This window comes from Aphis gossypii, chromosome 1, assembly GCF_020184175.1.
Source record: "Aphis gossypii isolate Hap1 chromosome 1, ASM2018417v2, whole genome shotgun sequence".
NCBI lineage: Eukaryota > Metazoa > Arthropoda > Insecta > Hemiptera > Aphididae > Aphis > Aphis gossypii.
Genome location: NC_065530.1, coordinates 11,211,952 through 11,236,272, shown reverse-complemented (window position 1 = coordinate 11,236,272; position 24,321 = coordinate 11,211,952). Strand labels below are relative to the sequence as shown.

General features: G+C 28.1%; 1 protein-coding gene and 1 long non-coding RNA gene across 2 annotated transcripts in view; one reads left to right on the top strand and one right to left on the bottom strand.

Moving 5' to 3' along the window:
- Positions 1 to 10,371, bottom strand: part of LOC114128166 (titin) — a 106,804-nt gene extending 96,433 nt beyond the window's left edge. The window contains 8 exon segments of the mRNA XM_050206219.1: positions 1,420 to 1,747; positions 2,278 to 2,492; positions 2,569 to 2,793; positions 2,901 to 2,998; positions 3,095 to 3,247; positions 3,383 to 3,525; positions 3,597 to 3,639; positions 9,853 to 10,371. Coding sequence (XP_050062176.1) covers positions 1,420 to 1,747; positions 2,278 to 2,492; positions 2,569 to 2,793; positions 2,901 to 2,998; positions 3,095 to 3,247; positions 3,383 to 3,525; positions 3,597 to 3,639; positions 9,853 to 9,982 — 1,335 coding nt within the window. The 5' untranslated portion in view covers positions 9,983 to 10,371.
- Positions 10,372 to 19,247: 8,876 nt separating this feature from the next.
- Positions 19,248 to 19,785, top strand: LOC126551895 (uncharacterized). The gene is made up of 3 exons (XR_007605781.1): positions 19,248 to 19,434; positions 19,508 to 19,581; positions 19,644 to 19,785. It is a non-coding gene; the product is annotated as an uncharacterized LOC126551895 (long non-coding RNA).
- Positions 19,786 to 24,321: the final 4,536 nt, after the last annotated feature.

The window sequence follows — 24,321 nt, the reverse complement described above, 5'->3', positions numbered from 1 at the left end:
GGGTTATTTTTCTGATCACCGTCGTACAGATGCAGCCTACTACCGTGGGTGTGGGCTTAATTTCGAACTATACGCATCGGTGTAAACACGAGATGGCTTACGTAAGCGTGATTCGGTGGTACTGACCAGTGACCATACATTTCAAAGCGATGTTTTACCTTCGCCAAAAGCGGCCGTCGGTACTCGGTAGTGTTATTGTTGCAGCCAGCGATAAGTCACGCACCGCTATTACTATACGGCGGACTACGATGAACGAGATCGTTCGTTCTTACGCACTCTTACAGGTACCGTTCACGCCCGTTATATTTATTTCGATTTCGTACAGCCGCTTAATAAGCAGCTTACCGTTTAAAATCTATTTAATAAAAAAATAACAAATTGACGAGCCTACTAAATATTAATATGTAGTTTCCAACAATTCTTGCACACATTATTTTATCATTAAATACTATTAAAATTCGTAAGTAAGCAGTAAGTTCGTATGTATAGGTATTAGGTACGTAACGGTATATCGTATATAATATATGAAAATTATCCAAAAGCATTGCATTTAAAGAAACAAATTTTAGAGCCCGTGGACCGTAAGGGCTTCACCTCTTATATCATTCCTCATTCACCATACTACATCCTGCATATTTTATATCTCTGTATATTAATACAACCAAATTAATTATAGATTTAAATCAATTTTAATGTTTTATATAAGACAAATTATTTTTATCTATTAATAAGTATTGAATAAAATTAGTACTAATAGTACTATTAGTAATTGAGTTATAATGTAAACATTCGTTTTCAGGGTATTTATTTAAAATAGTTTAATTTTTATTTATTATAAATACTAAATCTTTTTTTCAATGTAAATAATTAATGATGAATTGGAAAGCTCTCTGTCCCTCCTGATTTAAGCCAATGTAGGTGAGTATATTATAATGTATTGTATTAGTATAGTAGTAAAGTGAAATTATTGTGAATTAAATAAATTTTCTTACTAATTATACCAATAGGAGGCAGTGGCAAAACGAGTACAGTCTTTGAGACATCGATATTTTTAATTTTAGAAGTCAATATGATAATAAAAAATGATAACTAAATATGAATGTATTATGTAAATTGTATAATTACTAAAAATGTTATTGAATATTATATTGGTGAATGGATGTGTGGTTAGTGAATATAGGACCATTTAAGATAATTTCTATTCATTCCTTTACTATTCATAACTAATAATCATTGATAGATACCTTGTATTTATTTAAATTGATAAAATATAAAGTATAATATATATTATATTATATAATATAACGTGGTTTTCTTAATAATTTACCAAATGTATAGAAATAACAAAACGTTATTAGTTTTGAAGTGTTTACTTGTTAACGGGTTAACATACCTACAAAAAAAGACTAAAATATTTACTTGGAAAGAAGTTTCTCCAGATTTACTTCTTGCGACACAAACCACCTGACCTGCATCTGCCTGGGAAACATTAGTTATCATCAAACCGTGATCACCAGATTCGTTGACCAATATCTTGTGCGTTGCGTCGTCCTTAATTTGCTGACCATTTATGTACCACGAGACTTCGGGATACGGTTTACCCGTAACACGGACATCGAAACGTGTCAATTTTCCTTCGGTCACGTCACGGTCACCACAAACACGCACAAAGTTTGGTGCTAACATCTTGCCCTCAACCACTTCTATCGACTCGAGTTTGTTATGAGTTTTAGTTATTACATTCTCCCTAAAAAAAAAAATATTCACATTTTAACTTCTAATATTCGTATAATAGATAACTAGATAAGTATTTAAAGTATTTGATGCCTATTATTAAAATTAAAAATCATAATAATTTTTTGTTATGCATAAATATAAATATATAATAAATTAATTTGAATTCCCATTATAACGCTTTATATTTTTTTTTATAGTTATTAATACTATTTTTAAGTTTTAAAAATCGTTTACAAGCTTTAAATATAAATATAATTTTTTGTAAAAATGTATGATGTGTATGACACTTAACACAGAAAAACGAAAGATCTAAATATGTTTATCCAAACGAAATTTAATACTGTTTCAGAATTTTCACTAATTACATATTTTTGATAAAAATTGAATATTGTACAACGTTTTGACATTATATAAATATATTTAAAAACAATAATACTATTTTAATTTAAGCGTGAAAATTTATTATTGGATTGCATATAACATATTTATTTAATTTGGAGTAGATTAATAACTGATTAAATACGAAATAGCCAAACTCACTTGTCTTCTGTTCTATCATATGCTATCTGCATTGGTTCTATGGCAAGATACGCAGAAGAAACTACACAGCCTTGTGGGTTTTCTACAAGCAGAGTGTAATGTCCAGAATCCTCACAACTAACTTGTGGTATATAAAGTGTAGCGATTTGATTAGTAAAATTAATTTGGTGTTTTGGTCCATTTACGAGTCTCTGGCCATTCTTGAACCAAGTCAACTACAAAACCAAAAAGAAAAAAAATCGTTTTAAATTTTTCTAATAGTGCATTATTATGATATCTTGGTTTTTTTACCCTTGTATCCTTAGCTGTTGACACTTTTACAGTAAATGTAGCGTTTGAACCTTCTACTAATTTTGAGTTCCGCGGTTTCTGAAGCACTTGGGGTGCTACGACCGGGCCTTGGTGTGCGCTGCTTGTAAACTTGACATCCTCTTCACCCAGGTACCTTTTGGTGACAGATTGTCTGAAGGACACTTCACGGAGTAAGCGATATTCGAAAGTATCGACTTTGAAATCCTTATTTAAAAAAAATAAAACCATTGTTACATCACAACAATAGTTATAATAATAATAATAATAATATTCAATGATTGACGATAATCATCTTTATAATATTTTCATACTTCATCGATGTTCGAATAATTATTTGTATACAGCGTATTCTGTGTCTGTTGTACTCGTTGTGAACCATACGTGCCTTGAGGTATTTGAACGGTATGACCTAATAAAATAAATTCAACAGGTTAATAATCCAAAGCTATAAGTTAGTTGATAGTTTTACATTTATTTTCAGAGTCTTAGTGTGATTTTATATTACCTTCTGGTTGAATAAAAACAGAACAAATTGCTTCGCCGTATTGATTGCGCGCCGAACACGTGTATTCACCTTCATCTCCTGGACCGATCTGATTGATCGTAAGAACAACATTCCCTGTTTGTTGATCATACGTCATCTTGTATTTGTATGACTCTGAAAAATTCAAAAGATTGTTATATCACTAAATATTTTCTATTGCTGTTGTGTAACCTATTGTAGGCCGTAATAGATCAGCTAGTAAGTTAGAACGATTATGTGCTTGCTAGTTATTATTTTTTATATATTTACCCAATAGTGGAGCGCCTTTCCTGGTCCATGAGACAAAAGGTTTTGGAATACCGGTAACCTTTCCTTCAAAAACGGCATTTCCGCCTTGGGCGAATCTGGCGTTTTTGAATATCTGTTCAAACACTGGCGGAGCAGCGTCATTTCTAAAATTGTATTAAATTGTTTTACTTGGATATCGATTTTGTATTAGTTTATGTAATATATTCTGACTTACCCAAATTTTGGAGTAGACTGCTGTACAATAAACCCTTCGTGAACTGAAATTCAAAAAAAAAAAAAAATATGTTATAATTATTATAGTTTACTAAATACATCAATAATAACGGGTTTGAATTAAGTTTATATTTTAGATTTTGAAAAATAATATGATCTAAGTACTAAATACGAATAGTATCAAATAAATTCAAAAATATTTTTCAATTAAATATTTAAGAGCCAAAATTATTTACATTTAAAATAATAACAAGTATATTTATTTAATTATTAAAAAAAGTTTTATTGTATTATGAACAATACTTCATGATAATAAATACGAGTATGGGTACTTAAATTATTTATAAAATTATGATTATTGGTGTAATACATTATAATTTTTAATTTTATAATTACACCCTTAGAGTAAACGGTAATTATAATAATATCGTTTCTTGGCATGGTCGCGTGAAATACGGGATCAAATTACTTAAGACTCATTTTTGGAACGGGTCATATATACGCATCATGCGCTGTGGGCGATCGCAGCTGTTTTACGCCAAGTGACATTACAACGAAATAAAGTAAACACTATGGTTTAGATGATGTTAAAAATTACAGTGGAATATATTTTGTATGACAGTTTTGTGTATCTAATTTAATGGCATGTGCACAATTCCTTTAATTATATGCAAAAATTAAAAGTGTGTGAAGTTAAAGAAGAAGTAAAAATATGATATTTTCGCAATAAAGAAAAATAAATGAATTTGGTTAAAAAGAAAAAAACAAAATACAAAACTATTACTTTTTATTCTATACCAAAATGATTTTGCACAATATTGAGAACTGCGAGCGCATGCGCTTACATTTCTATTATCAGCATACCGCGATTTATAGGGTATATATTATTTATAACTTAACAGTGTCAGCGGTACGACGAATTCAACTCAATCGCACGTCACAGAGGCGAATCTGGTAAAATCAAACACAATAATATTCAATGTAAACCACTTCTTATTGGTCGATACACGGCCCAAAATGGAAAAATCTGGTTTTAGCTAAGGGACATACATCATGATAATTGTTGTCAAGGTCTTCTTTCGTATGTGTTTCACAAAATCGGAACGTACATTTATGACTAATAAAGTCTGTCTAGAAACTATAAATGCCTCGTGTATAATTCCAGCAAAGGTCATGAAGTCTATGAAACCATCGCTATATACACGATAATACTTGGAAATTAAAAAACGTTACAGTAGATTATAATTATTTCCAGAAATATAATATTGCGGCGTTGAAACATTCCATATCAGAATACAATATACAAATAAATAATAATTAATAAAATATAGTACTGATAATATACTTGTATAACGAACTTCAGACATAAGTGTGTAAAGGAAATTGAATAGCGATGACAGAATAATTTTCAGATAAAAATACCACTGATGGAATTTTATTTTGTCTAGTAAAAAATGTGTATACACTATACTGCCCTAATCTATTATAATTTAGGTATTCGCGGTCTACTTGATATACATCAGTAATGTATTTTGAAAACAACTCGTTTTTTTTTTTATACTATATTGACTAAAACCATAATTTAATGATTGGTCTAGGTCAATAAAAAGTGCAGTATGTTCTTAATATTACATCTTGGCTTTATTAATTTAATGAAACGAATTTCACATAATTTATGCATTTCGTAACTGCATTATAGGATCTATTAAAAATAATAAATGCAGATACGGTCCAGTGATATTTTATAGTTTAATTCTGTGTGAATTTATTAATGTACAAATATCAGTATTATTTAATGTGATAATAATGTGTGCAGATCTAATTTTAATACCTATTTAATGATTTTGTATTTAAATTTTTTTTAATGAATGGTTTTAGATGAAATATAAGTTAGATAGGACATTTCAATTCACATAGCTATCTGACACCTGTTGGTTATTTAATTAAACTAGGTATCACAAAAAAATTATGTTAGTAGTATTAGGACATAGGTAGGTATATGTACATAATTTACATTACAGTCTATAATTAATTTATAAAAGAACGCTCATAACATCAAATTAAATTAACACTAATATTATATTGGTACCTAAATAATATTATAAATAAAAAATTATAAACAAACTGTGGGAAAAAATACAATAATACTATTAAGTTCCAAAAGTTACTGAACGTAATAAATGTTACGTAACTAAGTATCACTAGCCTCTAGGGCAGTAGTTTTCAAACTTTTATTATACACGGCACACCGTAAACTTAAAAAAATGTTCACGGCACACAGACTTTTTTTAGATGAACAAAATTGTTTTGAATTAATAATTTATTTATTTTCTTATATCACAATTCAATGCAATCGGTAATTTATGGAAAACCGCGCCCACCCAGTTTGAAAACCACTGCTCTAAGGTAAGTATTTCCAATCTAGATTTATACGCACAGTGTTTTTATTTCACACGTTTTAATAGCATAATACCTAATAATATCAATTATTTTGTATCACTTGTATATATTTGTGTTCAATTTGTAGAAAAACGTAAAACTTGGTTGACCAACAATCATTTCAAAAGTATAACTTAATAATTGAAAATTAAATATCGCTTTTATTCTATTTAAAAACAATAAGGGTTTAGGGATTTTAATCAATTTCTAACATAATTGGTTAGTATTGCTGCAACTACCAAAAAGCATAAATAATGATTTTGAATTATAAATTATAATACAGGCATTATTGATACGTACTTAAGTCTAAATTGTTAACAAGCATAAAAATTACTCAACGATTATAAAAAACTTAAAAATGGTTATAATTTTTAATATATAATATTATATTATATTTATAGTATAGTAATGTAGTATTATAATTCTTATGGGCACAATATTGAACACTGTGATTTCCCGTCTCCTCGTAAAGTTAGCTGTAAATTAGACAACAAGAAATGACGGTTACTCACGCTACATTATTTTATATTAAACGAATAGGATAACATAGACCCATGCGCATTTTTATCCGTAACTCGACATGACGAAGACGATGATAATAACCATAATATAGTACGACTTTATATATAGTTTCCGTCCCCCCAAAACAATATATTAATCAATTTAACCAGCTCGCCCACGTCAAAAAATAATAATTACATCATTGTTGTTTATATTATACATTATTTATACATTACGAATTTCTTACTGTGAATTGAAAAGTCTCGTGGTATTTTCGGTCTCCATGCCGGTCGTAAGATCATTTTTTTTTCACAAATATAATTATTAGTAATTTTTTAATTTCTCGAAAAACGTATAATAATAATATGCTCATAAACAGTATACGCGTATTGTTATAATATTTATAGGTAAACAATAAATTAATATTGGTCACAGCGTATATTCATTCTGTCGACTGCCGCGGACTAACAGCATCGAACTTATGAAAGGTCGATAGCATTTCGAAGCACCAATATTGCAAATACTATGTCCCCAGCCTTGCACGAATCGTATAAGGCGATACGGTCGGTTTCCAGTTTGGATGAAATTATTAATCATCGCCGTGTAAATAGTCACGTTGCCCGTAAACATTAGGTGTGCATATACGGTACAATACGGTCTTTGCGCGCACGCTGTATGCACTCAGAGGACGGCGGAGGCGATTATATCACAGCTGATCGTAGCTGTCATCCGATACGCGTATGATATTATGTTTAATGAGCGCGGTGTAGGAGGTATATTATAATATATATATAATATGTATGCAAAATAGTTGTAAAAGATAATCCATTTGATTTTAATTTTGGTGTATAATTTTCTAGGTCAATTTTTTGCAATTTAAAAAAAAATATATATATTTTTATTTAACTTGAAATTTGAAATAATATTTTGTATCACTAATCACTATATATATTTACCTAATTCAATATTTTCGACGATGAAATATGTAGTTTTAATTTCATTATCACAATCAAAATATATTTTTTAAACATTTTTAAGTAAAAATATCGATTATTTAACAAATAGTATTTTTTTTAATTATTTATTATTGATGAACGATTTGACTGAGCATAGATTTGAGTTACTTCCGATCGGTAAAATACAAATAATAATGAAGTATATTGTACATATCCTAGTATGATGCTATACAAAAACATTTTTGTTTCAAAACCGTAAAAATTGTTAACGAAAATTAGTGTTAATTCTCTATTAGATTTATGTGAATAGATCAGCAGTATTTGTGCGTGTGTGTATGTGTGTATCAATAATATAATATGAAAGGACGGATTACGATTTCAGGTGTAATATTTGCTGAAGTTGTTTGTTGATATGTAACAGCAGCGCGCGTACAATATGCGACACTGTATTATATACTATATAATATTGTGTCTTTCGAAATTGTAATTTAACAATAAATTACTGTTTAACAAATTAAACGATGGATTTGATGATTGATTTTGATATTTAGGTATTCGTATACGCACACAAAATTTCATAATAATTAGGCACTTATGTGTTTTGGTGTATTTAACGTGTAATTTGTCTGACGCGTTGGTAATTTATTGTTGCGCGTTTTAAACCAAAATATTTTATTACTATACATTACTTAATAGTACCATATAATTATAAAATTCAAAACGGGATGCGTGTTGTTTGAAATAGATACTAATGATAGGTCGTATGTTTTGACCACGATTCATGTTTTATGCGATATATATATCACAATAGGTATGCGCATTGAGTTGTTCTGTATTCGTTGAAACAAAACTCATTAGGTCCTAAGTTAATATTGATTATTACTTATTAGTTACAAGTGTTAAGCGTATATTAATTAAGTTAAATGAATAAATATTGTGCCTATAACTACACTCGTAAGTTCTGTTCAACATCTTACAACTTCAAAGCTTGTAATATTTTAAAATATTAAAAATCAAAGATCTATTTTTCTATTCAATGTTAACCTTTTCATGTACTTAAATTGTATAAATAAGTCAATTTACTCTTAATATAAATCTATTAATTTTCCACAAATTTTAAATTAACAAATATGTTGAGATAATGGTCAACACAAATTAATAAATATGTAGAATCGCATAATAAAAACACAATAAAGAAAAATTATTAACACCTACTTATAATACTTATAATCACAAAATTATTTTTAAACATTGTTATTATAATTCTAATATATAGTTACTATAGTATTTATAATACATTTTTATTTATTTAGAAGTAATTATTTGAAAGATGGCTTATTTTTTATTTTATATTAACATAAATGTTTTTTAATATTGTTGAAAATTATTTAAATTTATATCTAAGTTTAAAAAGTGTTTAACTTTTTTTAAATAATTGTAATGCAATACGTTACATAACCTAAAACAACGCCATGGATTCTTTAGTACTGAATCATTTTATTAAAAATAAAATTCCCAAAAATAAAAGGGTAGATTAATATCCCGAGAATGCTTATAAGATATTTGGATACATCTCAATATTAATAATATTAGGTTTACGCTTAGAGATAAAATTAAATTAAATATAATTTATTCCTATCATTTATTTTTATAAATTCTAAATTTAAGGGTCGAATATAATTGAATTACATATATATTTTTGATTTAAATGTATTCAATAATATTATCTATTAAGTCACATTATATTATACATCTTTTTCAGATAAACACGAAAATTATAATATTGGTCATATATTTGTTTATTATAATATTAAGTTTAATAATATCCTGATATCAAAATGGTCTTTTTGTTTATTAAAAAATACCTTTATTATTCTACTATAATTGTCACAAGCACTTTTTCTGGGTAAAAGTCAAAATTCATAGGTCATGGGTGTAACCGGGGGTGTAACTTTGAATCAATAAGAAATATAAATATTAATATTAGTTATATATTTTAGTGATAGTTATCACTTGGTGAATTGATCTATTCGAGATACACTTGAATTTATGCTTATGTATAAAATAAATACCATCATTTTACGGTATTTAAATACCGCCATCAAACAGCCACATGTCGATCCTATAATAATTGTGCTAGATTACGTTCAAAATGTGTATTTGAGTAAGAATTGGTGACAAATTGAATAATTGGTGTGGGTATCAAGACGGTAAGTGCATTATGCAACTGGACTTGCTATAGCACGGATGACCGCTAGCTAATGGATTCGTAGATACGATTTAAACTGATACCTAATATCTATAATTCCATCGGTAACGGGTAACCATGGTAAGTAGGTATGTTGGCTTGGTATTAGGTACCTTGTCTCTGTGTGGTCTGCGTGAATTGTCTCGTGACCTGTTGTTCGGTACGGTTCACGCTCCTCTGTCCCGTGGACATCGAGGAGGTGGTGGTGGTGGTAATCTGTTTTTGCTGTTGTTGTTGGTTCATGACTGACGCACAAGTCTCCTCGCGCCCCGGCAGGACGGTTGGCCGTCGGTCGGTACCAAAATCCTTCACTGGCTCTTATGTCCCGGCGATTCCACACGCGTTAAACGAATTGAAAAAAATTAAAACAAAAAAGACGGTCGAACGGAAAACGGTGAAAACCTAAGCGGAAAACGCACGCGATACAGGTTTAAATTAATAGTATTAATTGACACCCGCGATCAGAGTTGTTTCGCACAGGCTATCCACGCTTTCTGTATGTGTATATATGTAATTTCCGAAAATATCTTTCGCTAAGTATGCGTACGACAGTGGTATAGTATTTGTTGTTCTTTTCGATATTCACTCTCGAACTCGCCTTGGTGGTAACTGAATCGCCGAAGTATGTGGTACTGTGGGTACTTGGAACGATGGCGGCTGTAGCGGCGGCGGCGCTGTCGTGGTGGGAGACCGACGTTTGAGTAATGTGCTTTATTTAGATCTCTGTAAAATTAGAGGGTCCCTTACAGGCGACTATCTATGTGGGACGTGTTTTATTTTATTTATTATTATTTTTCTTTCTTTCTTTCTTAATATTTTTATTTTTATTTTTATTAAGAAATGTGGGGTGTGTACGGTGAACTTGAAAGTGTTGAGGTGCCTGTAAATACACTTATAGACGAAAATGTAACACATTGACAATGTGCTGTTTCAAAAAACTTAATGGAAATTTTTATGATTAATGTTCTAAAAATAATAACTTTTGTTGTTGTCTGCTAATGACATTGATTATATGCATTGCAGTAAATGCACGTTGCAATCATTTAATTCATAATATTGTATTTGGTTTTAAAAAGGGGTAGATTATTAAATCAGTTTTTTCCAAAATGCATTTATTTTAAAAATGTCAAGTATCATTAACTTAAAAACGTAAACAACTAAATACTTTAATGCTGTTTATTTCAAATCAACCATTAGGCATCAAGTATGAATTTGTTTCTTGTAAAGTTGTAACTAATAAGTAATATACGATTTAGGTACGGATACCTACAAATTATATAGATACTTAGATGATATGAGTTAGACTATGTTCTCTTTTAAACTTTAAAAGTAACATAATCATTTATTCAGTGACCACTGACTAGTTATGAAATATCAATTGGTCAATTTGAAATTATGAATTTTTTTTTAGGTTTAAACCTTAATAGCTTACTAGTATAATAGGTACCTATAGGTACTATATTATTATTTAGACATTTAGATAAGAATTTTGTTTAACGAAATATGTGTAGGTGGCTTTTACATTTTCTTTCTATCAACTATATAATTAAATTTAACTCTTTTAATCATTTTGAAATAAAATGTTCGCTTACATAATTTTAAACCATATGTTTTTGAAATCTTTCAATGTGTTATTTTTAATTCCTGTAATATAATACGATAAAAATATTTAATTCAAATTTATTTTAACAATTTACAATACTATTAACAGTGAAACTATGCTTACTAACTATGCTGTGCTTTAAAATGTAGTAATATTTTAAACGATTAAAAATATAATAATTACTCAATGGTGCCAATAAAAACCATATAATATTATGTTGAGTCATATTAAACATGTGTTAACGAATAATAACGATATGATAAAAATGTTCTTTTTGACAAACATTATGAAAATCTAAGCTTTTTAGCGAGCTATTCTTGTTAAAAGATTTATTATTTTTGTATAACGCCATCCATATTAAAAATATATATTTGAAAATGTTAAACATATTTTAGGATAATGTACGTCATGAACACACTAGGACTTTGGTCTCTAATAATATGTCACAGATATTTTATGCATAATATGTGTAATATGTATTCGTAGGTATAGCTGGAAATTCGCCACCACATTTTGATAAATTCCAAGTTGGTCAAGACATTTTTAAATCACCGATATATGATATTAAATTCAATATTTCATTGTATAATTTATTTCTAGCGAGACGGAAAAAAAACTATGGTTGATGTAGAAAATAAACAATAAAACGGTGATGAACGTTCAAAGACCTTTTTACCGGTAATATTAATAAATGTTATTAGTTATTACTAATCTAGTTGCATATAGGTACTAGACATGTTATAAATAGAGTGACACGTGTACATGTTATTTGGTGTCTCATGAACTTAGTTTTTAAAAACTAATCCTCCCATCACTCATGCAAAATTGATTACGCACGCTGTCGAAATATGTCGCCAATTTTGCCAGTTGAAAAACGATAGCAGTTTGCGAGGCATTTACTATCTAGCCAAAATGTATTTTAATTACATATTATTATAGAATATGTCTGTTTTTGTTTGAAAACGAAAGTATTATTATTTTAACTTTCGGCTTATTTTGTTTTTTATTTTTGCAATAATTTTTGTTTGGCTTAAACACATTGAATCAATAAATACACGATTATTATAAAGGTAAATAATAAGTACTTTTTACGAAAAATAAAGTACCTATAATTCAATAATGGTCAGTTCAAATTTCGTTTATATTAAAATAAAATGTTTTATAGTTACGTTAGTTCGAGTATTAATATCATTATACTCGTATTTGTGATGTTGGTTCTCGATTTATTTACTGTATATATTATCTTAGTTGTCTTATGACCCAATGTCTGAATAATATAATATACGTTTTTTTTCTCTAATACCGTTTTGCAGCATTTTTTTTTTATTTAGGATTAAACACGAATTATACTTTACTCATGTCTAATAAATATACTAATAATTAGTATATGCAGATTGTTGAGTGTAACAGAAATGCCTGAAAAATGTTATTGATAACTAGGTATAGTCGTTTATAGGTGTATCTTGTATATTGTAATATATATTGACTATTTGTTTTTATAGATATTATAAAATTTATAATAGTACATTAATTTGTGTTTTTTCTATTTTTAAGCGCATATTTGATGGTTTTAGAAATGTTAAAAAATATGGTAATTTTATATTTTATGTTAACTGAATTTGATATAAGTTTGGTTATTTGTATTTTACAAATTATCACTTATTTATTGTTGAGAATTCGTTATAGTTATACGGAGTAAAGATACCTACTTACATATATAATTTTCGATAACCCTGGTCAATTGTCACAATCAAAACTTATCTTAAAACTCCGAACCATTACAATTTTATCAAATATTTTAACATAACATTTAATAATTTGTATTCAGTTATTGCCGTATAGCCTACGACCGATGTAGAGTACCGATACTGCGCGTTTCGTGTTTTGCCACGTACCTATTTGATTTATTAAATCAGTAAATCATTCAAAAATAATTTGTATATTTTAGCTCTAATCACTCTTCAGTTATGCCTAAAATAAAAAGCTCTTGTTCTAACTGACTTAGAGGTTTTGTGAAACAATTTGAAGAGAACGTTTTATTTACTGATGGTTCAATCTTTAATTGCAAATTACAAGTTAAGGTCAATATAGCGATAGTAGGTTTACTGTTGAACAACAAATGAACATCGCTAAACATATTCGATTAAAAACCACAAAAAGAAGAAAATGATGAATAAAAACTTATGATACAAAAACATAAACATGTCGTTATTCAACTCAGATTTATATAGAGCATTGACTTCAGTTAACATACAATCAAATAAGATCAACAAAGCTGTTTTTCGTGATTTTTAGAAAATACACAAGGAAAGGAGATACCTGATGAATCGACAACGCACAAAAACTATTTATCAGAGTGCTATCAAGAAACAATGAATAAAATTCGAAGTTATGTAACTTTATGGCTTATAGTAAATAAGAAAATTCAAAAATGTAATAGACAATATTTAATATAACGAGTATACAAAAATACTACCAACCCAATCTGTTTATATTCTATTAATAATTAAATTTAGATTTATGTAGTTATTGTCTACACTTCTTTATTTCTTAATGCATATTTTTCCAATTTTTTATGCATACCTATTTAGCTGTTTTTTAGTGCACAAACATCCTACCCCTATAGTTGTTATAGTACTGGTGGTTTGTTAGTGACGTTAGTGTATATATGTATATATTATACATATACATATATGTTACGGGCAATATTTGGATTACCCGGCATTATGGTACTGTCCAATTATGATAGGAAATGTAGGCAAATTTATGCATTGCCCAGTCTACATAGCTTAGGAAATATAAACTAAAATTTTTTTATTTTATAATTATAAACCTTTCTAATCTTACTAATCATATTAATTACTTTATTAGTTGAATATTATTATTTATCAGAATTACATCAAATATAAATATATAAGTTATATAAGCTACCTATTGACAAATTTACAAAGTATATACTTGACCGGTTAAAGTATAATTCTGCACGGCTGAAATAGTATTTTAATGTATTGCCCAAAGACACTGGGTAAAGTATACATACACCGCCACACCGGGTAATCTAAACATTGTCTGAAACTCTACTCTATGCCAGTAACATATCAGTTTTTTCTGCTACATTCTGAATACATATATATATATATATTAATATTACACAGTAAACGTCGAAAAAATTGGTGAAAATACAAGCAAAGAAATTAGCCATTTTTACATCACATACCAGTTTCAAGTTTGTATTCAGAAGAGCTCTGATCAGAATAGTTGTGTTTATATTTAAAGACATTCACTCTGAGTGGAAAATCCAACAACTATATGCTTTTAATTTTTTTTTTTTTTTTTGTATCAAATTAGGTATATGTTCATTGTTCATTGTTCCTTCAATTATTTCATCCACATAATGGATGATGGCATAGACAGATAACTACTAAAATATAATATTTATGGAATTATTACTTACTAAAATATTCGTTGGATTTACACTCGATAACAATACTGCAGTTCGCTAAATCTTCACTGTACGGATTAACTAATTCATTATCTGAAAAATATAACGTGTAATAACATATTATATAATAATTAAAAATTGTTTGATTAGTTAATATATTATGTTATTCATAATCTTCAATGATTTTAAAAGCAATAAATTAATCACGAGGAACAACAAGCATTGACAGCTGGTCAACGTTAATTCCTAATGACTTGTAGATAGTAAGGTTAATAGATGGACTATACAGCAGATACTTATATATAAATGTAATGTATTTAAAGCGGTTAAAGTACTTTGTTTGAAAATAATATTATAAAGACCAACAATATACATTTTTTATCGAGTTAGTAGCGATAAATATTGTATCTATAATAAATATAATGATGACCTTATGTGGGGGTGATGCTGATGTATGATGACCGCATGTATATAGTGTCAAGTAAAAAAATTCCCAATCTATTTATTTTGGTATACTCTCTAAATTGTAAAATATATTAAATATATATTATTTAAACAGTAAAAATATGTACTATGAATATCACTAAATTAAGTTAAAACTTATACTATAGGTAAATGTATTTATTATGCACCTCTATGGCTCTATTACTTACTGATGATATTTTATAACTGTCTTTAAATTGGACCTAATAATAATTTAACAACATAATAAATAAGGTATACTTATAGGAATTATGTTGAAAATAATTCCATTCAAAGAGGTAATACACTCTTTAAAAAAAATTACTATTAAAATATTTTAATATTTTTGTAATTATACTCTAACACCAGCAATTGTATACACGTCTTTATTGTTAACATTTTTAACTTCTAAACTATCTTTCTAAGCGCATTCACAATCACATGTGTTTAGTGAAAATATTATTTTTTAAAAATCTGATAACTCGTTTTCATGACTTCTAAAGTGTATAGTATAACTATTTATAAATTATTACCAAATTTAGTAGTTAAACAATGTAGTTCATGTGTACCTACAACGTTATACAGGGTGTCCCGTGAGGATTTACCCATTGCGATATCTCCTGAAATAATGGACATATCATAATTCTGATTTTTTAATAAGACTCACAGGAATAAGAACTACAAATATTTTATGTTTTAATTTATTTTAATGTTTTGGTAAAAAAGTTAAAAAATATATTTTTTTATTTAATTATTTTCAATAAAATCGAAGATAGCCATTTTGTAGAGTTAATTTTTCTGAAAATATTGACGTTTCAACATTTTGATTTCATTAATTTCCTGATTTTTAATATTTTTTCTAGTTTCTAGAAAAACAGTGAATTATTTAATACCATAGTGGTAACAAATACAGATAACGAGATATCGCAATGGGTAAATCCTCACGGGACACCCTGTATAATAAGCGATAACCAATCAACAATATCGTAAATGATGATAATAATAATAATAATAATAATAAAACACTCCAACAAAAAATAAAATATAAATGTGTATTTGTTTTTTTTTTTATTTTAAATTAATTCAATAAAACTGTTTGGTATAAAATCAGGTCACTTGAATAATTATTATAACGAAGTTTATACTCATCAAAAACATATTTATAACAAAATACGCAAACTATAACACTTGTGGTAAATCTCGTTACCACAAGCCAACATTTTGTTACCAACATATTATTGAATAAGTATGTGACACGACTTGATGAAATATGAGGGTCCCTATTTACTTTACTTAACTAAGTTTTTTTATTCACTGCAACATTTCTTTGAAAATTAATGTAATTAAAATATAAATAAAAATACCTATTCGATTTAAAAAATATATTTATAATTCATAAGTAAGGAATAAGCTCGGGAATAAGGATGTCGTATTCTCAACTAGGTATTAATACTTGTTCGTCAATTCGTTTAAAATAAAACAATGTTATAAGTTATGACTATTTAGTAAAACCTAAGGGACAGTGACTTAACCTACTATAATGAATTATGGGGATTAATAATAAATTAATTTTTGTAAAATAAATATATTATTATATTTAAGTGAAAACAGTTTTCCAGAATTTTATTAGTTAGGTGAATAAATAATAATTAAATAATTATATGTAGGATTATTTCAAATATTTCTAGTATACGGCCTCTTCAAGAAGTTATTTCGAGTATATAATAGATGCGTAGGTGAACACAAAATGTTCAATTCTTACTCACAATATATTTTATCCTTGCGGATCTAATAATTAACTGCTGGCATGAAACGAGACGTTAAAATATAATTATATTTTATGGATAATATATGGTACAAGAGCAGTTTATTTATTAAACTTTTAAATTTTAAAAATAAAAAATATTTGGACTTCACTGGTTTATTTAACTTTTAAAAATAATTGTTTAAATCAAGTGTTGGAATATTTACCTACTGAAGGTTATTTTTAGTGTTTTATTACTAGTTTCATGTAAAAATAATGTACATCTTTAAAATTTAAAATACATTTGTTTTTTGTCGTCGATCGATTTATTTTCACATTAATTGTTAAGCTCGAATATTAAAAAATATTATTGATTTATTACGAGTTAAAATACATCGTGACCACGTTAAAGATATACTCTGATCTAAAAAAATTTTAATTTTCAATAAATTAAACCTAAAGAACCGGAAAACAAGATATATTTCGGTATTTTATTATGATTTGCATAAGTATAAATATTATTGATAACTGAACTTAAATATGTGTGTCTATACTGAGCAATAATATAGAAATAAAAATTGAAATAATTCATAATTTAACTTTATTATAGTTACATGATTTAGTTATTATTTATCATTTATCAATTTCAAATACAGATCCTATAATCAATTCACGGCGCATTGTCGTAGGTAAGGATGGTAAGGTGCATATATGTAGTTCTGTAAATTGACTAATTATTACAGTCGACTTGACTTCGTTTTGATTGCGCGTGATGTGATAATAGTTGTTTAAATATATACAAGTTTTTTTTTTTATAAAATATTATAATAAACGTCATGGAACGTTGATGTGATACTGGTGTTAAGTCGTTTTAGTGCCAAAAAAAAAAAAAGGTAGGTTAGCGCGAAACGATGGCGCAAAGTTACGAAAATTTAATAGTACGTAAATATATTAAGATATTATAAGCACATCGTTTATTAATATTCAAAATCGCAAAACGATTTCATTACTATCGATAATTTAATATTAGACACGTCAAATCGTAAGTAAATATAATATATAATACGAATGATTGATATTTTTGAAGTCAGTTATAGTCGATCGAGCGTTATTACATTATATATTATTATCCAACTCTGCAGCAGTGGACGGGATTTAGTATAATGAAGTTTTTACAGGCTAAATGACGAATTCGGCTTTTAACCTCGAAAATTTCTATTATTATACTAAACCACACAGTTTATTCAGAAATTAGTATAATTAGTGAAAACACTGTGCGGTTAAAATTATTTCTCGACTAAATACGAGAAAAGAAAAAAAAATTTCAATGAAATAATCGCGTGCGATGATGATGCGACGAACGAGCGTGGATCAAAAAATATTATGTCCACGAGTACGGATATGACGTAGATATAGTTGTGTTGGTCTGCTCAAAACTCATCTGCGATCGTTTTATATAATATATATATATATGTGTACACTGCCCACACGCCACGTCAAGTCTAATGTTTCAAGACAAAATATACGTCAACACTGTATATGATGATATTATTATAATAAACGAATGCAACCAAACTAACGAAAGACAACAGCGTACATAGTACGAGGACCGTCGCAGATTGGATTAACCGTCAAAGGATAGAAGACCCAGCGATCCTTGAACAAAAACATTATTAGTACACGTCTATATTTTGCGATGATTTATGTTTGTACTATTCTCGTTAGCATATTGTAACAATAATATATACGTCCACTGCAGCAGCAGTCCATATATTATTGTGTCGTGTCACTCTTGTGTACTTATTATATTCAGAGGACACGTCATTACAGAAAAATAATCAATCGTTATAGAGTCTTATGATATAAATAATAAAAAAATTGGTGAATTTTCGGTAAAACTTGAGGGCTTATGTACTGCACTTATATACATGACGTATATTATGTATGATGTATAGTATTCTACCTAGTAAAAAAATAAATCGATTTTCTCTCGACGACAATATTGTACACGACGTATACTTATACATTGCGGTAATGATGTCGAGACTGCTCGCAAATCGTAATAATAAGCTGAAACGTGTCCAAATAGTGACTATCTATACCGCGTACGATATGCAATGGGCGCAATGCAACACCACAGCCCGCAGGTCCTTTGCCAAATTCACGAAAACCACTGTGTACGCAGACCAACCGTATGATAATAATAATATGCAGTTATTTTCTTCACACTGCAGTTATACTTCTGTGACGAAGTTGGTCGTCATCACGTATGAGAACTTTTTTTATTGGACACGAATAACAATATTTTAGAATTTTCATCCGTACTGGGTTTTATATACCGTGGGACGAACTTCGTGAACATAAGAATGAATTGCCAGGATAACTTTCTCCTAGTTGAAAATGTTGTTGATTTTTCTTATCGAAACGTTTAACCGTTATAATAGGTACAAACACAAAACTTATACTCGTAATTGTATTTTGAGTGTTTTGTCTCAATAGTGTTTTTTAATATGTTAGTTAGAACTAGTTTACATTCTCTACGAATCCGCTGTATGGAAAAATCATGGGTCCATTTTCCGTTTGATTGTCCAGTTCGTATATAAAAATAAATAATTTAAAGACTGATAATACTGAAATATAATGATGATTTTAGTTTTATGAAAACCGGTCAAGCAGAAACAAATATGCAGACAGGACCGAACTCGACTACAATGCCTACAACAATTGTTTAAGCGGTTTACGATGATTTTTTTTTTGATTTTTTGATATCATACCCATTGAAATAATGTGCCACCATATTTTGTAAAAAAAAAATGTGTTTAAAATTTTTCAGTTTTTTTTTTTTTTTTTTGATATTTTTTTTCGGGGGTTAGAACCATCCCTTAAAAGCGTAATTAACACGACAAAAAAAGTAACTCATGAAAAACGATTATTCACTTGGCCGTCTACTGCAACGACGTACATGATGATGTACCTACTTACTGATGGTGAGCGAACATAAACATTTTTTCAGCTTTTAAATAATAATGATTATTATAATATATTGTTATTACGAGAAAGAGAACGAGAGAGAGCTAGAAAGGGTGCGAATAATAGACAACGGTACAGAAAGATAAGCCGTGTCCGTCGACAAGGGCGTTATTATTAGACTGGCTTTGCCAGTGGTTTTTTAGGCGGCACCCGGAGAGTCGTTTATTACGCGCGCCGTCGCCCGTCGTCGTAGCTGAGTTGCCAAAAAAACAGCCTCGTGAGACGATGCCAAATCCCACGGCGGCGACGATCTTTGTCGACCGTTTTCTCCGCAGCCGAACACTAAAGAAATAGTAATAATAATTATTACAATATTATTATATCTGGTTATCATTCACTCGGGACACGATTGGATAGAAAATGATGTACACCGCAGGCGATTTGCGTTGTTTACTGATGTATGATGGTTTTTCTTTTCACGACTTATTCGCTTTATCAGCCGATCGTCTTTCGATCTTTAGAAAATCCGTTCGATTTAGTATTGTAGCAGTATAGTACCCATTCAAATTCAAACAGAATGTTATACAGGTACATAATATGTATTATGTATGGAATTTACGTGATTTACGCAATTCACACTCGACTGTTAGTATTACACATGACGTGCATTTATATTTTTTTGATCCAAGCAAGGGTGGTAATAATTGTGGCCAAAAAACTTCGTGCGCTTTGTTCGTATAAAGGTTTTTAAAGAAACTGATCCGTAAAAAATTAAAATCAATGTCTCCACTTGAGGAATGAGACTTTTTGATATTTTGTGATATACAGTAGTCAGTACGTGCTGTATAGTCCGAGGTCGGCCTTGAATCTCTTCTAATTTAAAATCCGTCACCACCACCGCCATCGTCTGTCGCTATTTTATTTTCATTTTCGATGACTATACATTGCAGTCTCGGATGGAAAAACGGTCGTCGGAAACCGAGACAAATACAAGTTTGTGTTGTATGTTTGAAAAATGGTTAGATTATTAGTGAGTAGTGACAGTATGGTATAGTGGTGACGCGGGTCACTCAATGGCTTGTTTTTTAATCGCTTAGATAAAATGTATATTTTAACTTTTAAAACGAGCACCCCACACAAAGTTTTAACATTATGAAAATCAAGAAAATTTAAACGCGTCCGAGAAATACTACAAATGTGTATGCGTAGAAAATATAATAATTAATATTTAGTGTCTCACCCAACTCACTAGACGGTTCGACGTCACTGGATGGTGATGTATCTTATTCGCTTGGATATTTTCGATAGGGATAAATAAAATAACTAAAGAGCGAGAAGAATAATAAAATTACTTTTTATAAAAATTAATTGTATAAGTAATTCAAATATTCCATATATAACTTAAGAAAAAAATGACAAACTGTTTTTTTGCAGTTGGAAAGTTAGAGTAACATATTAATTTTTTCTACCAAAATTACTGTTTATGTAAAAATTAAACTTATTATCTGAAACCTATAACGTCTTGAATTATAAAAAAAAATAATGGCATTGTTTTTTACATGCATTTTTTATGGTTAATTAAATTTTGTTATTTGTTTTTTAATCATTGACAGGTAATCAAGACAACTATAAAAAAGGACATTTTTTGAGAATCATAGTTATATTATAACAGTAATATTTTATGAATGAAAATAATAAACTATAAATCTTATACGTACTTCCTGGTATGAGTACCTAAAATTAATTTTCAAACTAAGTTTTTTCTTGACTAGTTATTGGAATGATACGGTTATGTGTTCCTGAATGTTTATTTGAACATCTAAATACAACAACATCCGAAAATTTAAATAATAGTTTTATATGCAAAGCCATGGTTACAAATTAAAAAAAGGGAACATGTAAATTCCACCGATTTTCAGGTAAACAATGTTTTTCTTAAAGAAACGTTTCCAAGCAGCGACCTGCAGTGGAACAGGTAGACATCGACTACGGACCAATAGTTTAATATGTTAAACGCTGTGTCCAGAGGCTGAAGAGAAAATGTACTTCAGACAATTTTTTATACAATTTATGTACCCAAGACGAAAAAATCATAGATACCGGTGGGATTTACTTAAAAAAGTGCGTTGCATAATTTTTTTGTCTTTCATTAGACTAGTTTATATATAGAGTCATCATTTTTCTTATTACCATTATCAACTGTTATTTAATTAGAAGATATAGATAATTATTATTTTATTCGATCAAAAATGTATGTATGTATATAAAAATAATTAAAATTATAGATTTGAATTGTGAGTGGTATTATTTAACATTAAAAATAATCATACAGTATACACAAATATATACTTTTTGATCATATAACACATTCGATGAGATTAAATTATATCCTAATTAACTCTACGAAAGAAATATTTACCTACCTTAACACAAATTTGCGTGTAACTAAAATAGATTTTTAAATGTAAATATATGATAACAATGCCAACGCTCATATAGATCATCGGTCTAATAATAAAACTTCTTAGCATACATTTTAAATAAAAATATATTATTCATATAATAATTACGCAAATTTTTTAATACATAAATAATTTTTAATACCACCATCAAATTACTATAATGTCAGTTGATAAAAATAGAAGCTTTCGGTCTAAATGACTATGACAACTTTAAATACTCATATTATGTATTCAAGAAAAAAAACAATTTTTTGATAAATTGAATCATATAAATATATAATACATTTGTAAGTTTTCGAAATAAAATAAGCCATTTAGTCATATAAATGAATGATTGCTATTCGATTCATTAAAATAAGTATTAAGATGAACATATAAAATTATGCGTTTATTTTTTACGTTCAGAAATGATTTATATTAAACATAATTTATTTGTTGATATTTCATCAGTTGATGTAGGTTATTAATTAAAAATAACTGTATTATAATATTAAAACCATATACAAATAAATTCCATAATATTATGCGAAACATTAATGTGCATCAATGCATTCGCAATAAAATTAACCCAAGTTGAATTTCAAAACTTTATGTTGTACTTACTGTCTGTTATTTGTTTTTCTCTCACAATAACACATTTTTACATTCCGGAATTCGATTTACTCAACGTGTAAATTAAGTACCGATTTCCAATGAAAAGTATAAATAGATCGTTTTTATATGCACACTTCACCTGAATCATACATTATTCATACAAACTACATATTATTTTAATTTATAACCATATAAATACAGTTGAATGTTAATAAAAACTTAACCTAACAAATAAACGTATAACAGTATTTTAATAGTTTTTAGTGATTCAAAATGTGAGCTCACATAGCAACCTTTATGGGTTAAAAAATACGCTATGAACTCTCCTTCAATTTCAAAGTGTGAAATTTGGTGCCAATTGGTTCAGTAGTTACCAAGTTTATACAAGCTCCGCGTATAAACATAGATCGTGGTAGGTATAGTAGGTAAGTTAATTTGTATGCATTATACAGATAACCATAATTTAATAAAGTGTATTTTTAAGTTCTATCCCCATTCGGTCATGTTTCTTTATTTTAATGTTAATAATAATAATTTTATTTTATTTAAGACTATTGTTCATGAAAAAAAAAAAAACACTTCGCTATGAATACATAAAAAACAACCATACGTTCGAATAAAAATCCCTATAAAATATAAATAAAACGTTCACATTTCATACAAAGCGAATTTTTTTATACCGGAATGCAATAGTGTGTCGTTGTGGGAGTAAAACAAAAAATAACACACGTCTAAATATAAACGGGTTTACTGAGTATAATATACGAAGGCAACTATAATATATAATGTTCTAATTTCGCTAGGCGAAAAATTTAATTTGTTCTAACAATATTTTTAATAGGTAGAAATATTATAAAATATTCCACAAATCTTTTACAATTTAATTCACTAATATTTATCATCGATTGTTTAAATGATATTCATTTGACACGTCTTTCAACAAAAGATATATTAATTGATATGCAATATTTTTACTCATAAATAATAGACAATACTAAAATGTAAAAATATATAATATACTTAAAATGTTTTAAAGTAACTATTTATTTTAGGAATTAAGAATAACGGATTTCTATAATATTCTAAATATTTTTCATAGGTAACCTATTTAATAAGTAGATATTTATTATTTTTATGTTGATTGATTGATAAAAAAGAATAGGTTGTGATTAATGTTAACATTTATTTTAATTTGTCTATTAAAATCACAATTATTCTGAAAAAAATAGTTTTTTAAAATAAAGTAAATATGTTATGTAAATATGATTATATGTAAATTAATGAGGTAAATAAATCAGAAATCTT